The 18,028-nt window shown below is 32.6% G+C and overlaps 2 protein-coding genes across 2 annotated transcripts; one reads left to right on the forward strand and one right to left on the reverse strand.

Annotated features, from left to right (window-relative positions):
- The first annotated feature begins 204 nt into the window (after window positions 1–204).
- On the forward strand, window positions 205–7,056 carry LOC134238872 (active regulator of SIRT1-like). The gene is made up of 4 exons (XM_062720983.1): window positions 205–341; window positions 5,745–5,879; window positions 6,101–6,207; window positions 6,582–7,056. Exons 1-4 carry the CDS (start codon window positions 278–280, stop codon window positions 6,705–6,707), a joined length of 432 nt encoding a protein of 143 aa, XP_062576967.1. The 5' UTR covers window positions 205–277; the 3' UTR covers window positions 6,708–7,056.
- A 3,486-nt stretch (window positions 7,057–10,542) lies between these two features.
- On the reverse strand, window positions 10,543–18,028 carry LOC134238891 (COP9 signalosome complex subunit 3-like). Its single transcript, XM_062721003.1, has 15 exons — window positions 17,974–18,028; window positions 15,604–15,733; window positions 15,047–15,159; window positions 14,894–14,943; window positions 14,536–14,628; window positions 14,324–14,398; window positions 13,559–13,663; window positions 13,243–13,332; window positions 12,987–13,037; window positions 12,731–12,832; window positions 12,552–12,623; window positions 12,242–12,328; window positions 11,510–11,623; window positions 11,157–11,237; window positions 10,543–10,716 (listed from the first exon to the last, which is right to left on the reverse strand). Exons 1-15 carry the CDS (start codon window positions 18,026–18,028, stop codon window positions 10,657–10,659), a joined length of 1,278 nt encoding a protein of 425 aa, XP_062576987.1. The 3' UTR covers window positions 10,543–10,656.

Consider the following 18,028-nt stretch of genomic DNA (forward strand, 5'->3'; position numbering starts at 1 on the left):
ATTTTTATTAGGTCTTCCTAAATGGTTCATCATAATACTTAATTTTTATTATTTATGCGAATTACACTGCGATAAATTTCCTAAAGGACAAAAAAATGGCCAAATATCTTGGTTTCAGAATGTTAGGAATCGGGCTCAAGATGCTAAAAAATTTTTGTGTAATGCACCACGAGTTTGAATGTTTACATGATTATTTGTTAAACTATGACTAGCATAGTCTAAAAAAAGTCTTTAAATGGATCAAATAGCCCACAGATAGGATAATTATTTTAGGATCATGTCGTCGTCCATATTACGCAAGAGTTTACAGTTATTTGATGACGAGGACCAGGAGGGGAAAGGTGAATACATATGTATTTTTGGTAGTAGTTTTTTTCCAGTAGTGAGAACTGCTACAGAAGGCATATAAATCAAGGAGACATTTAAATCGCATAGATGTGGAATGTAAACATTCACACATATGATTTTTTCGCAATCAGAACCTACACTACGAATTTAAATGGAGAAGAGAGTGATTGTGTAGTTTCATGGTGCACAAATAATAAATGAATGATTCTAGTGTTTAGGGATGGGGTAGATATCTCGCACCACAGACCATAATACGGAGGCGACACAAGCCTATATTTAATAACCACACTGTCAATACCAGAATTCTTTCAAAGCACCCCTAACGAAAAACATAAAGTAAAATAATTTAAGAGACATAATCTCCAAACCCTAGGCCTATTTAAATATTGCAAAAATCTTCCGTAGTTTGAGGTTGTAAGTACGATAGAAGCACAATAGAAACTTCCAGTGACAAATACAATGTTCAATGAAAGCGTTAGTGTATCGAACAGTGGAATGTCACATGAGTAAAGTGATTTAAGGAATCACTGTCTAGTTAGTGTAGTATGCCAGGGCATCAACGATAGTGGGAAACATGGGATAATCTGCATAACAGGCGAAGGCCGTTATGTATAAATTATCCCATGTTTCCCACTATCGTTGATGTCCCTGGCATACTATACTAACTAGACAGTGATTCCTTATATTTCCATTTTATTGTGAACAAATTTGTAGATTTAGACTCTAAAACTGTAGACATAGATTTGAATTACATGACGACTCCCATGCCAGTTTCAATAGATCTCGCCCACTGCATGACGTCAAACACAAAGGCAGCCGCACGAGACTTACATGCATATTTGGCCTCCTTAGCATCAGACACAGAGACAGATGCGCACAAGGTTTGCATGTATATTAGGTCTCCTTAGCTCCTGATCTTTCGACCTGCCTAATTTACATTGGGGTAGAATTATCAAGAAATCAACTCCGCTTACTTTCAAAGAGTTATCACAGAGAAAAAAATTAGAAATGGAAATATTATAATATCAATCGTTGACACTCGGGGACCTTTTAATTTAGTAGCTAACTCGAGCGTTGTTTGGGGACATTTTTTTTTTAAAATTAGATATGAGCCGCAACTTGGCCAACATTGTCCTTTGGATATGTATAAGTTTAAATTAAAATACACATTCTGCAAATGAGACCAATGGCCAAGTTGCGGTTCGATGTAAACAATGTCCTTGAAAACTGATATGCATATGAATAACAATAGAAATGTGACAAAATTGTGAGACCCCCGTCTCAAAAGCTAGTGTCACTCGGCACTATTTAATACTTTCATACAATCTAATATACCAAAACCTGCTCTTAAGATATTGTTTAATACCTATAAAACATAAATTTAATGAATTTTGGAATTTTATTTTGCGCAAAACATCGGGATCCAACTCTATAGCTTAAGTGCACTCATCCTTTATTGCATTTGACTTTCTGATCTCCTTAATTTCTTTTCACAGATGTCACAAAAAAATCACTGGCAATAAATGCCAAAAAAAAAACAATAAGTGCCAAATTCATCAGATTCTGATGCTGAATTTACCTGTTAACTAGGGACCGATTTCATCAGGTACTTTGTCTGATTTGTTCTGTCCACACAGAAATTTACTTATCTTCTAGATTAAAGAAGAGGCCCCTGTTTCCTGTAATTGTCCAATAAATTGTGTTGCCACAGGAGCTTGCTCAAGGCATGTATAAAATAATTATTTAAAAAAAACATTAATGTGTTTTAGCATATCCTATGTTTTTAAATTCAATATTTTCACACACCTCTGCAGCCAGACAGAGCAAGCCCCTGTCATCTGGGGCACAGCCACTTGTTTTTTACAGTAAAACTTGGTCATGTTGGTTATAACGAAATCACTGGAACCTGTGAAATTACTTTGCTATATCCATAATTCATTATATCCGTATAGGGAATTCGTTGAATTAATATTTTTTTTTTTTTAATAATAATCAATATTTTATTATGTTAGATTACATAATTGGATTGGACATCAGGCATGGCCTATATAAGTCCTCTCCAAGTTGAATTAATATTGTTGGGGATCCAAAAAAACTTCGCTACATCCGTAAATTTGCTATATCCATGTTCGTACTAAGCGAGTTTTGCTGTATACAGGGCACCCCCTGCTTATTTTTAAGTAGGGTGTATCCCATATATGAAACAAATGCCTGTGATCTGGGGTCTTTCCGTCGGAGGTTGGAAAAACAACCTCAAATGTACGCGTGTTATCATCACTGGATGTTAAAAATTTATATTAAAATTAAATATTTGGGTACATCTTTTAACCACAATGAACCACAAGGAACCACAAGGAACCACAATGAAACCACAATGAACCACAATGAAACCACAATGAACCACAAGGAAACCACAAGGACATCTTAATTTAATTTTAATGAATATATATATGGTTTATATGTATTTTATAGTCATCTGAGTCACACAGGTGACCTATTTCTATCTGTTATTGTCCGACGTTGTGCTTCCTGTCCGTCTGTTTCCTAATCTTTTGAACCATTTCAGCTCCTTTTCTTGAACAGCTTATCCAATTTCAACCAATTTTGGCAGGGTACAAAGCATCTATAGGTAAAGGGGAGCAAAACTTTTTGGATTTCAAAATCTCTTACCCACAGGGCCTGAGGTTGGGACCAAAACCATCAAAATTAATGCAGTTTTAAAAATCATTTTCCTTACATCTGGGCATCAAGCTGTAAAAATTTTGGCATGCTTTAAACATAGGTAATCAGAGATTACAGAGCTCACCTCAACGAATGTTGTCTTTAAGTAAGGCAAAGTCACACAATTAACCAACAAAAAGTATACATTCCAAAAATGAAAATATTTCTAAAAGCAATTTTGATCTGATACTTTGAAATAGACCTACATAAAAAATTTAAACTACTTCTTCTTCATGAAAATGTAATGAAAATCCAGCATCTGAAGCAACTTTGAGAGTTTTCATCTCTTGATGCAGCATTTGTGCAAGTTTGGTTTATACAATGTTATATAAACCTTATAGTTTTTGGTAATAGACCTGCAACCATAACTTTTACCTTGTCTATTATCTGAAAAATGTATGTCCAATTCAGCATCCGAAGCAAGTCCATTAGTGTGCATCCTTAGATGTATCATCCATGCAAGTTTGCTCATTATAGGGCTCATAGTTTATTGGAAATGAAACATGCATCAAAACTAACATTTTCACTCATCCACAAAAAGTAGGTCAGATTCAGCATCCGAAGCAAGCCTGGAAGTATGCATCCTTAGAATCATATATGCAAGACTGGTCATTAAAGAACTCATAGTTCCTTGGAAATGAAACCTGCACCAAAAACTTTTAACTATTCACTCAACCGGAAAATGTAGGTCAGATTCAGCATCCGAAGCAAGACTGGTAGTATGCATCCTAAGATGTATCATCCATGCAAGTTTGGTCATTATAGGGCTTGTAGTTACTTGGAAATGAAACCTGCACCAAAAACTTTAACCTGTTCACTCAACCGGAAAATGTAGGTCAGATTCAGCATCCGAAGCAAGCCCGGTAGTATGCATCCTTAGATGTATCATCCATGCAAGTTTGGTCAACATAGGGCTTATAGTTACTTGGAAATGAAACCTACACCAAAAACTTTAACGTGTTCACTCAACCGGAAAATGTAGGTCAGATTCAGCATCCGAAGCAAGCCCAGTAGTATGCATCCTTAGATGTATCATCCATGCAAGTTTGGTCAACATAGGGCTTATAGTTACTTGGAAATGAAACCCACACCAAAAACTGCACCAAAAATGTTAACCTGCTCCAAAAACATTAACCTGGTAATTCCTTTGCTGAAATTGCAGCATCTGAAACTTTGTCTGGTACAATAAAACACACTAAAACCATCTTCCATGCATGTCTAATCAGTATAGGACACAGAAGTAATTAAAAAGAAAACTGCTCCAAAAAACTTAACCTTAACCTGGGACGCCGACACCGACGCCGAGGGTATCACATAAGCTCCCCCCAACTTCGTTGAGGTGAGCTAAAAATGCATTTACTCTACTACAAAATATGTAAAATTTAAATTAAAAGGATAAAGAACTCTGGAGACCAGGTATTAAATTATTAACTTTTTAAAAACTGTAACAATAGTATTGAGTATTGAGGGCTTACTTACATGGACAAGGAATGCTGCGCATTCCCCATTATAATGTGTTTGGACTTTTTAGGAACTTTAAAAAATCAAAATTTTTCTCATTTAGGCAGGCCCGGGACTCTTTTTTTTTTTTAAGGACAGACGAGACGTTCCTTAATAATAGATAAATTTTTCTAAGAGTTTGTCATTGAAGTATTGCTACTTAAACATGTTTACTCACAAAAAATTGAGGTACCTAATACCAGGCATTTCTGCGAGATACCAGGGGTAGTTTTTCTTATATAATCCTTTGGGGAAGAAAAATAATTTTCGAATTTCAAAGTTTTAAGTGTTTGGATGTTTTAAAAACGTTTAGAAACTGCTTTAGAAATCATAATGTTATTAAAATTTTGAACATTTTTCATACATTACGAAGATATACAAAACATAATTTGAGGAACATCTCGTCTGACCTTAAATTGCATGGAAGATGGGACAGGCACCTTTGATGCAAACTTCAGATAACTGACATCAGTATTTAAAAGTTTCATGTATATTGCCATTACAATGTACTCCAAGTTTTTCAGTTAATATTTTAATCGACTCTGAATGAAATATACAAATAGAATAGTTATATGTATTTAAATATGCTATGTACAAAGAAAATGTTTTTACCTTAAAATATGAATTCTGTCAGATATCATGAGTGTATAGGATGATTTTTGTACAGTGGAATTAGAGAGTAAAATTTAGAGACAAATTAAGATGTCCTTGTGGTTCCTTGTGGTTTCATTGTGGTTTCATTGTGGTTCCTTGTGGTTCATTGTGGTTAAAAGACATACCCAAATATTTGATAGACGGATTTAAAAGTTCCTTCTATTGTTTATTTTAGGTAATATATTTACATTCAATAAAGTTAAACTTCATACTCCAGAGATAAGAGGTCTTCCCACATTTATTTCAAAGTTTAGTAGTTTACAAGGGGGTTGTCAGGATGTCTACGTAATACATTTGAGGTTGGTCTCCACTAGTCGGAAAGGTCCGAGAAGTTGCGATTGACCTTATACAGTACTACGCATTGCTAATCTTGGGAGCAGTCCTTTTGGTCCCACCTACAGCTGTTTATGGTGCTACAGTATATCAAATCATCAAATTACATAAATATATTAATATACATGTACAATAAAGATTTTCAAAATATGATGATGACAATATACATGTTCTTAAATTAATACCAGGCAGTCTGAAGAAAAGAAAAGGAGCTTCAAAAGATGTTAGAATCAAGGAGGACTCTTCAAAGCGAGGCATCAAGAAACGCAAGAAGAAACAAATCAGCAAAGCTAAGACAAAACGCTCGTCGGAGTCAGCTCTAGGTATAAATAGAAAATAAGTGTAAAATCTGATTGGTTTCAGGTGCATTGTCAGCCATTGTGCATTTTTTTCTCAAATTTACATTTACATTGACAATGGAAATCTGCAATTTACTCCTTCATAATCTTTGCTAGCTGCCTTAAAAAATTTCCTTTTTAAATCTCATTATATCAGCTTCAAGGTTGATTCAGTTAAAAGTGCTTAATAGTACATATTTTTTCAGAGACATACAACAGAAATAAATCCCTTGACTTTACTGAGGAATCTCTGCATTATCTCAACATGATTTCAAGTATTGAAGGAAAACCTGATTCCAAGACTGTAAATACTGTAGGTATCTGTATCATGATACAATATCTTTTTTTATTAAAAAGTACTAGCTTTATATATAATAGTACCATTGTATTTGACATCGGAAGAAATTCATTAAAATTTGCTGTGATGTTTTAAGTTGGTTTTCTAAGACTACTTTAAATGCACATAACATACTTTATCTTGAACAAAATAAGCCCATTTATGACTGTTTTATATTAAAGATGCATAATTATTTACATTATTTTTAAAAAAGTGTCTTTCTAGAAAACTTATCATGTTAATGAATAATTTTAATCTCAAAAAATAAACAAAAGCATTTTGACGACCTAAAATCTTTATTAATTAACAAATCTTACATCAAAAGATTAATGAACTCCTTGTTTTTGTAGATTTTGGAACATAACAAGGGGAGGTCATCCAAGAACCTCAAGGAAAAGGAGACCAAACCAGTGGCGGCGTCTGTGTTCAGTGAGAGGGACTTTGAGGATTTTAGGAAAGAATATTTAAATTCATGACATGTACATGTAAATCTACCATGTATATCTATCATTATGATTGTGTTTTAGAAATAAGTATTGACAGTTTGAATGTGATACACATATTAAATTAAAAAAATAATCTGTGACTTGGGAGGCTGCTACCATTTGTTTTCTAAATTCTGATGAATATTTATGTAAAAACACTTCCATAGTTCATGAAGTGAAAGGTCAGTGCATTTACATTACTGAATCTGGTTTACAGTCAGTTGGGACAAGAAAACTGTCAATTCTCCATTATGACCCAATTCTGAATGATTAATAAATGAAAGGTATATAATATTACTGATCCATGCATTTTTTCCAAATAAAAATGTCCAAAGATTTGTATTAAGTTTGTTCTTGATGTATTTAGATAAACTGTGAAATCACTAATTTTTTTTTGGGGGGGGGGTTAATTTTCATGGTTTTCAGAGTATGAAGAGACCCACAAATTTGTCCACCATGAAATGTAATTTTCACATATACCATACATGTATTACTACTGAACAATTCTTCAACCACAAAATCAAATCCCTATATGAACCAATGCAGTCTTCACAACAGTTTTTTTTTTCAGCACATGCCCGAAGGGCATGTGTACCTATCATTTTAACCCAGTCCATTCTAATTTGTACATGCCCCACTCAAAATTCTTTCATAAACCAGTTATGATTGTGCAACCAAAAAAAATTAAGATTTTTATATCATTAATACTTTAAGGACAGGACAGTGTTTCTGTTTTTAAATTCTCTCAAGATCTCTCTCAATTTTAAGTTCAAATTGTTTTCAGAGTCGTAAATCAACCATGGCCTGCCATTTTCTATTCGCGTTTTTGTTCACAAGTTTTGACACACATGCTGGTTGTTTGTTGGCCGGTTTAGCTGAACTGAATTTCCAAAATAGGATCATGACTGCAGTCCACTGTCGTGGCATCAATGAACATATAGTAATTTAGCAAGACACTTCGAGATAACAAATAGGTTAGATTAACCACTTCAAGGATTACGAATGACCATCATTTGACAGGTCATACCGAGAATGTAACATTAGACTTCAGACTGGCAGTCCATCTTAAAACATTACATTTCAAGTTTATGCGAATAACTGGGGTACGACAGAAAAAATGGCAAGTAAACATCGTGTATTGAAAGAAAATTCACACATGGCCTTTGGGCATGTAATTTGAGAATTTTTACATGCCCACTGGCAAATTTACCAGGTCCCGGGCATCGGGCACCCAGGTTATTTCGAAGACTGCCAATGTATTTTCCTTAAAGCACAAAAATTGACCCCTCGAAAATATGTGATTTTACAGTAACTGAATTATTTCCCTTCTCTCAAATGTATAAATCTGAAAAAGAGATAATCTTTGTTTTTGCATCATTTTAAAAATCAGCTGGTTTGTAAAGTGGTCAGGAACTTTCTGCACAAGGTGCATGTGCAATTGGAAAGAAAAATAAGATAATTAATTATGCATTATCCATTTAAGCTTATGACACTCCTACCTAGTACTTTTCAAGAACAGATACATGGCATGAGAATAGTACATCTAAATTAGAATGGACCTATTGTTTCAAAATTTAAAAAATTTTTAATCTATATTATTTTTATTCACCTTGAATTGCAGATCTGGCCACATATTTTTAAACTGTCTATTTAAATATATCAATATTTTCTACCTTTTGACCTTCGTGTTGGACCTACTTTTGAAAAACCTCAACTTTTCCAACAACTTCTGAATGGTGGTGCTAGGGCTTTCACATTTCCCTTTGACCAGACCTTTCTTTGGTTAGCAACACTTTATGACCTTGGAGGTTTCATCTACTTTTTTCAGACTTTAACCTTGGGTATGAATTGTCATATTTAGGCATCAATCTTTTACACACACCCACAAAATCTTATCTTCTATAATTATAGTATAAAGTAGGGATGTCAAAATATTTATTTTCCTTAGTAGAACATTCGATTGCATTATTCGAATGATAGTCGACTATTCGGAACATTTTTAAAAAAAAATATCTTATCGATAGCATATTTATAAATGAAAAACCCTTTTCGTAAATTTATTAAAAAGTAACATCAATTGCATACACAGTGTATTACACACCGATATTCGCAATATTAATTCGCCAAAATGTGTAAATTCTTGTAAATTACAGTCATAAATTGGTCTGTACATTCTTTCATCATTTCCTTACTATGTAAGATTATGATTTGAGTAGATTATGTTTTTATAATTATCGAAGTTTCAAAACTTCACAGCTATGGTGTGTTCCTATAGCATTCTTAGAGGTAAAAAATAAATTTATAATTGGTACTAGTCCAACAAATAATTTTCAAAGTATAGCGCTGCATAAATTAATTTACTATAATAACAAAAAAGGTCAGTAATTGAGAAATAAGTATTGCGGTATGTAATTACTGTACTTTCCATATAATTATATACAATGTAGAAATTTATTTATATACTGTTACTGTGTTTAAGCTCTTATTCGTCTGAGGGCGGATGCTATATAATGGTTTGAGGAATGACGCTTTATCAATTTTGAGTTGAAAATTTCTTTATCACCTCCTTTTTCTGCATTTATTTAATATTCAAATGTCGTTTCATTATTCGATTATCGGTCCATTCGACTGACAGTCGAATAGTCAACGACGACTTTTCGTTAGGTATTAAATTTATATTTGTTAATTTTCTAAACAATTAAAAATATTACATGTATAAGTAAAATAAAAACTTTAAGCATACATGAAATTCTTGTTGAAAAAAATCATGTGTAATGGTTTGGGCCGTGGATATCAGCCTGGGTAGCTCAGTCGATAGAGCACCTGACTAGTGATGCATGCCAGCATGGGTCCAATTCCCGGTCCAGCCATACATTTTCTCCCTTCCTGTTACATATTTGGTGCCGTTGACCACCCCTGGTTTACTACCCCCTGATAGTCCTGCCAGGGGGTAATAAGAACATGAGTTGTGTCTTCGAGGACAAAGACCATTTAAAGTAATATACGCCGTATGGATGCCGATTTGTATGTGAAACAAAATGATTAAATGATTTGAAACACATAAAGTGTAATGAAAAAATAATATTTCCACAAAATTTAACTATAAAACTCGTTGTAATAATAACAGAACAATAAAGCAATATCTGCAAACAAGAATTCAGTCTTTTCATGAATATTGATAAAGGAAGTGCGTAAACAGTAGGTCTAAATATAGACACGTATGTCCACGGGAAATTATAGACAACGAGGCACGTTGCATTTTGACAACGATTATTAATAAAAGGTTAATATGCGTCATAACAGAGTATAGATGGTTGATACTGATTACATTTAAAGATAAGTTATATTAATAGTAACACGCCATCCATGTCAAAAGTGAGTTGTATCTCAAAGGGCTTACCTCGTTTTCTTGACGCCGTGTTTGTTTATCAATCTAAAAGTAGCGACGGCGTCACGTGGTGGATTTACTTAAAATAGACATTATTCTCCTTGCAGGATAATAAATAATTATAATTTGATAACTTTATAACGAATTTTATTTAAATGGTGTAATTTACAGCATTTTCGTAACTTTTATTGGTAAACAAAATATATAAATTTCCAGCCGTATTTTAAAATGGCGCACGTTATAGCGTATATTACTTTAAGGAGGGAGGAATGTAATGGTTTGGGCCGCGGATATCGGCATGGATAGCTCAGTTGGTGGAGCACCTGACTGGAGTTACAGGGGGTCTTGTGTTCATTTCCCGGTCCAGCCATACATTTTCTCCCTTCCTGTTACACACTATTTAAACTCACGATTACACTGTTTCAAACAAAAAAGCCATTTCTTTTGACAAGTGAAATTTTATTACACCTTAATGGCTTACACATGTGACAGAAGTCACACAATATACCAGTCCTTTACAAAATAGCACTATAACTGAGGTATCATTCTCTGTTAATATCCTTGACCTTTTATTGAGCTTCCTGGTAAATCATCTTCGTGAGAACCAGAACTCTGAAATAAAAAGAAGAAAATTAACATCAGATTTAATATACTAACCCATCTCACCCCGAGGTTCAAGGGCCACTACTCTTACCTGAGTCAAATAACAAAGGTGTAGGTGAATGAAACTCCTTATAGTCCTAAACTCTAATGCATGTTCTGAACAACTGTTAATCAGATTTGGCTCATTTGAGCTATAAAAAAAAACTTCTAAATGCATGAATGTTTATCAAATAAATTTATAATGCAGATATATTGAGAAAAAGGAATAAATATATTCTATTTCTGATGTCAGACAGAGAAATTCTTTTTCACAAAATTAAGGCCCATATTGTTATCAGAAGCTTGATTCTGTGGTGTCATAAGCAGTGGTCCATTCTGTCTAATGCACATGCATTTTTGAAGACTTCCAGTTACACAACTCTCCTTATCACAATTCAGAGAGATGTTACCTTTTGAACAAACTGAGGATTAACTGCAATTTCTCTGTCCATTTCTCGTAGTTTTTCCTCTAACAGAATAGCTTTCTGCATCTAAAAAAAAAAAAAAATGATAAATTCTGGTGATGTGGTCCTGACAAAGGGAAATTAATTTCTGTTAAATTAAGACTTGTTGTAAAAAATGTGTAAAACATTGGACTTTTACATGTAACTCAAAGTGATTCAAAATTCTGGAACACTCCAAATGAAGGTGAGTAAAATAATTTTGTAATGGATGCTGTCTGCAGCAGTTCAATGTTAAAAAATTGTAGAAAGAGCATTTCAAAATTAATGTTATAAATCAAATGAGAGAAAATTATATTTACCTCTTTATCTAATTGTAGTAGCATGCCAGCACTTTTGTACTGCTCTGGGTTGTCATGGAAACTGACCATACCATCTTTTTGATTAATAGAGGCAAATATTTCACCATCTTCTATCTGTCATAAAAAGACAAAATATTCATTTCATACTGAAGGGAATAGACACATACAAGACAGTATATAAATCTTGAATCTTAAAGGGACTTGGACACTGTTTTAACTGAATTTTTTAAACTAGTTTTATTGCTTACTATTCCCTAGGGACTAAGGCGTCATCTAATGATCAGCAAAAATTTGAACATCATTTATTGATTAACAAATGAGATACAGAACTTAAAGTTCTTCAAATGTAAACAAGGCTCGTGCATTGTTTTTGTTTACATATAGAAATATCATTTATAACAAAAAGAAATTCAGCCAATCACTATAAACTGTTTAATTGTATTTAGAACTAACTTCTTTATTGAAATTATCTGCTATGAATGAACATATATTAGTATATTAATCTATGTAAACAAAACATGACACGGACCTTGTTTACATTACAAAGGTTTGGAGCTCTAAATCTGTCTTGTATCTTGACAACTAATGTTCAAATTTTTGATGATCATTAAAAAGACCTTAGTTAAACACTTATAAAAATGGAAAAATAAATTAGAATTTTTTTTAAGCTGAAACTGTGTCTATGCCCCTTTAAATAACTGAATCATGTTTGCTAAATACATTACTTCTTACCATGTGTAGAACATATTTTTCTGCTTCTTTAGGACTGGCTAATTGTACTCGATTAGCCATATCGGCCAAAGATAGTGTTAAAAATGTCTGAAAAAAAGACAGAGATTTCACCTTCCTTACATTTTCACTTTTTTTCAAATCTTTGTTTGATATGACATTTAATCATTGTGAGAATGCATTCCTTTGAAATACATCACAATTAACTATTATGAATTTGTACTGGAAACAGATATTTAAGTGAAAATAAATCTTCTTCAATAAAATTGTATTTCTTAATACATGTAAATACTCTATAAGCTTATATTTTTACCTTTGTTAATCTTTGAATATTTTTCTTGTAAAGTGAGGTAATACATTGTTTTACCAAGCCCATATTGTTATCCTATAAAAAAAAACACACAAAAAAGTCATTTCTGAAGTTTAAATAACATCATTGTAGAAATAAATTTAGCCATGCAAAGCTTTCAATAACCGAAATACTTGCCGTACCCTGGTGAAGGTTTCCTGATACTTGTTTACTGTGGCTCGTAACTCGGAGGGCGTGTTAGATCCGTAAGTCAAAGCCAAATCATGGTAAGCCTGGCATAATGGCTGAAATCAAGATTAAGGATTAAAAAGAGCCCTTGTATTCAAGTACATCTCTCTGATTAATTAATATAAAAAAAAAATCTATTGCAAACTCATTGTCTAAAGAGACTAAGTTTTGTATAAACTTGAATACTAAGAGATGATCTGTATTACTTACCTTTATATATCTTGTGACTACCTGTGATATATATTTTGGTAGATTGGGAACCTGCAATAACATTGAAATAATAAATATATTCTGATGGAAATACTAAAGCATCAACTAAACCCTCTTGTAGTACACCACTGAAATATCATAAAATAATCTTATCATGAAATTCTTATCAGATGAAAATTTTTTTACACATGTAGGTAAGAATCTATAATATTTATTTCCAATAACTTAACACTGAGAGACACAGCCTTCATCTAACCTTTCCATGTAGAATAAGAGCAACAAGGATGTACTTTTTGTAAGCTTCTAACATGATATGACTGACAGCCATACTGGGTGTTGTTATTGCCTAAAATTCAAACAAAATCATAAATACACAGAATTTATTAAACATTAGAATACGGAAACATTAAACAACAAAATCTAATTTTCAAAACAAGACAGCACAAAGATTTTTCAGAATTTCTTTAAAATAAGGAAAATTATAATTTATAGAGTGACATGGGATTAAATAAAGCATTTTTAAACTAATTTTTCAGGATACAGTTCACTATGATTAGACTTGTCATACTTACTATTTCATACATATACAGAGCTTTTTCATAGTTCTTCAGAGCTGTGTAGATCATTCCTCCATAATAATAATATAACAGAAAATCTTTGGCATCATAATGGCCTCCCTAGTGAAAATAATTAATAACATTCATTAATGTGAAAATAAAGTTTAAGAACAAGTCAGTGCTTGCTATTGGACCTTGAGTGTTCTTTGTCAGGGCATGTGTTTATTTATTCTGACTATCAGTGCAATTACTGTGTCTAAATATTGCTGTTTGACATACTGGTATGTTATATATATCACAAATATATCGGTATCTTTTACTCTTATGTCTTTACTGACATTTAGATATCTATATTTATGTGTGACTTTATATCTCACCTTCTTCATGACATCTGTGATATCTGATATCTGTATCTATATGTGACTTTATATCTCACCTCTTTACTGACATCTGTGATATCTGTATCTCAATATCTGTGATATCTATACCTATATGACTTTATATATCACCTCTTTGCTGACATTTATGATATCTATATATATGACTTTATATATCACCTCTTTGCTGACATCTGTGATATCTATATCTCAATATTATCTGTGATATCTATACCTATATGTGACTTTATATATCATCTTTCCACTGACATCTGTGATATCTATACCTATATGTTACTTTATATCTCACCTCTTTACTGACATCTATGATATCTATATCTGTGATTATATCTCACCTCTTTACTGATACCTGTGATATCTATATCTGTGTGCTATATATTACCTCTTTACTGACATCTGTGATATCTGTATCTAAGAACTGTAAGGCTGGCTTCATGTTCTTTGACAACAGGCATAACTAAAATGAATACAATTTTTAATGAGGAAAATGCTGATTTTATAGTAACTCATAAAAATGTACATGTACAGTATTAAGTTTTATGAGGCATAATTATAACAAGCTGCATCAATGAGGATAATTAGATTGGTTCATACCTGACAGAGATCAGCATGTATAGAGGTCAGCTGGGCAGGGTAGAGCTGAATCTTGTTGATGGCTTTTACCAGAATCAGAATTCCTCTCATTGGCTGATCAATCAAACAAGTTTACATTTCATTGGCTGATCATTGAAACAAATTTACATCTCATTGGCTGATCAATCAAACAAATTTACATATCCTTGGCAGATCAAATTTACATATTAAAAATATACATATATATATATCAAAATGTACATCAAGAATCTTTTCATTTTCACCAGCATCTGTTATGCTATATTTGTCCTTCAGAATAAAATATTTTGAACTCTGTTTGCATTTAAACATATATGTATCAAACAAAACAGTAACATACCTGTTTCTTTTCCACCAGATTTTGGGTAAACTTGTGACATAAATCTGCATCTGAGAATGAATATACCAGGTATTGACTTGATTTGTATTCACAACAATATTCATATTTCAAACAATAAAGCTTCACTAGCAGTAATTTTAGCATGTATCTTACAACTGTCTGTGGCATATCTAACATGTTCCCCATGGCAGTCATTGATAAATTCTTGTGTCTGAACGAACAATGTCTCAAAGTCTGGTATATTAGGCAGGTTGTACTTCACACATCTGAAAAAAATAAAATTACAAGACACACTTAATCTTAACATCTTGCCTTCTATGTTCTTGACAATGCTTTCATATGGATTATTAGAGAAATGTCATAAAAATTTGATGATCTACAGTCATTACTGAAACTGATGCATAGTTAGTTATCAGTTTAGGTAAAATAATTCAGAGACAAAATTAATTATCTAGGTAATTATTCCAGATAAGTGCTAAGGCATCAAATGAATGAACTCTACCTAAATAAATGAATTTTTCAAAAAAACATTTCACTGACTAGAATATTTTCTATACTTTGAAATCTGTAATCATCATTCATGATGAGGAGAACAATGTGTTACAAAAATAAATTATTACGACTTGAATTATGTTTGTAAAACTGTCATGACATCATATTTTGCATGTATTTAAGTAATAAAAGTGAATGAACAAAGAAATAGACGTTACAGGATGCCGAGTATTCCTAGGGAGTGTTGCTGGATATCGAGAGTCGCCAGTACATTGTCCAAATGATTAGCATTTTTTGCCAAGGCCTCTGCACTTTTTCCAATAAATTCACAGAGCTGTGAAAAATTCCCTGAAACCAAGAAATGTTACATTGGTTGACAAATTGTCATCAGGTATGGAAAAAAATCTGAAACATGCACCAGTAATACCGGTACATGTATCAGTATATATCAGTGTCAATTTCAGTGATATGTTCTTTCACTTCAATTATCATGATTATAATGTTGTAAATCTATAAAAAAAAAAATAAATAAATAAATAAATATTCATGACATCAGAGTCCATGAAATAGCAGCTGCCTGTATCACCCTATTTGTATTTAATTAAACTGAAATATTGAGATCCCTCAAATAAATCTACTAAAAGGACACTGAAAATAAGCCATAGTAACTTTCATGGGCTATCCTTAGGTTTAAGCAATTTATACATGTTATATTTATTTTTAATTTGTAACTTCAACATGTTCAACATAATATTTCTTTTGAAATTTATGTTTAACAATTCAATTCTTAAAATATGTTCACCCTTTTTTAAATATGTATGTCAATCATACCATACTCATGTACATGCCTATTCCTGAATAAAGATTATTATTCAGGGATAGACATTAACTTTTATATTCACTTGTCATTCTGGCAAGTGAACTACAATTTTGACTTGTTCAAAGGTAAAACTTGCAATTGATTGCCCAAGGTTTTTAAAGAAGAAAATACCAGTAACTGTATTTTAATTAAGTGTTTATAATAAACATGATAAAGAGTGACAAATTAATTTCTAGTTTGAAGTCAACTGCCAAAAAAATGTTGATATGATGGTGATGCTACATTTGTAAATATTTGTAAACAACTCTCCTGTCATTTACTATCCTGAAAACCAGATCGCAATGCAGAAATATTATCTTCTTCTTTTTTTTTTTTTTTTCGAAAATTTAATTGTCCCCCTCCCAGTTGAGGTAATGCTTAAGGAAAACAGCTGCCATGTTTTGAATCAAGATACATCTTGCACCAAGAGTAAATGGTGTTCTTTATATCTCATGAGTTAAAAAATAAACTATTCTATTTAATATATATGATATATATATTTCAAAAAAAGAATGTTACTAAGTTTTCAGACAGAGAGATATTTTTGTAAACTGTGAAAGAAAACAGAATAATGAAGTAAAGGAACCCTATTTCTGAATACAGGTATGATCCAGAAACGCTTCCATGGGACCCTGATTGCAGAATGCAATGTCCTGTTAAGTGTTGTAGCAGAAATTAAGAGTTCAATATTATAATATTATGTTGTTTATAAACTAATTTAAGATTTTCAAAAAATTGTTTCTATCAGAATTATACATTTGCCTGATCAGACAAGTACATTGAAGGTTTCACTTGCCCGAACTGAGAATTCACTTGTCACGGGCAATCGGACAACCATTAGTGTCGATCCCTGTCATTACGTCTTCAGATCTTATCAGATTGACAGAAAAACGCACATTAACTATGTCAACCCCTTTAAAAACTAATCTGACCAAAACTTCTGTTGTCCATGGAAATACATGTACTGACTACCATGACTACTGTGGATGCTGCACAGCTAAAAAATGGGAATGTTTATTTTGTTGGCAGGTTTCAATATTGTAGATCAAAATTTGGGGCCGGAGACTGTGCTGACGTCACGTGCAAAGAAGCAGAATGGTGAGGAGGCCAACTTATTCAAGAGATGCTTCATTTGTCAGTGATAGGGCCATTTAAATGGAGATAGCACACTTTTAATTATGCTTAAGTTGAAGAAGAATCATCCCTTTTACCGAGTTCTTGCATCTCGGAAGGTAGATAGATCTGTGGAATAAAGTTGTCAAAGGTAGGCAGAGTTGCGACACCACTGAATTCCCACTTTTCAATATAATCTCCGCTCTAACTCTCCCCTGCACATATCACAATATAAAAAGCAGGGGCAAGAGGAATCTCGGATTAACTGCACTTTTGTGCCTCATATTATACATGAAGACAAAATTGTATATCTAAGAAAAAAGATAATCGTCCAATTCAAACTAATTTAAATAGCTGAATAAAGTTGAGATATCTAGCAAATTCAAGATATACATCTAGATATGAAAATCCGCAGGATCTGTCCACAGGGGCATCTTATCCACTCTGTTCTCTATTTCACATATAAAAATACACCGTAAGAGGATCTGTCTAAGGTTTTCAAAGTACCTGTATGCCACTGTGATGCTGACTGCACATAAATATCTCGTAAAGGTGAAGTATTATTCAAAACAAAATATATGCCGATGTTTGGACACTGAATAATTCGTAAATTTACCTTGTGATGACAAATTTTGTACGGTATTTACGTACTGTTCCAGGGCTGCGGCCAT

Source organism: Saccostrea cucullata, unplaced genomic scaffold (genome assembly GCF_032062105.1).
Source record: "Saccostrea cucullata isolate Sc308-1 unplaced genomic scaffold, CSIRO_AGI_Scuc_v1 ctg729, whole genome shotgun sequence".
In the NCBI taxonomy this organism is placed as follows: Eukaryota; Metazoa; Mollusca; class Bivalvia; order Ostreida; family Ostreidae; genus Saccostrea; species Saccostrea cuccullata.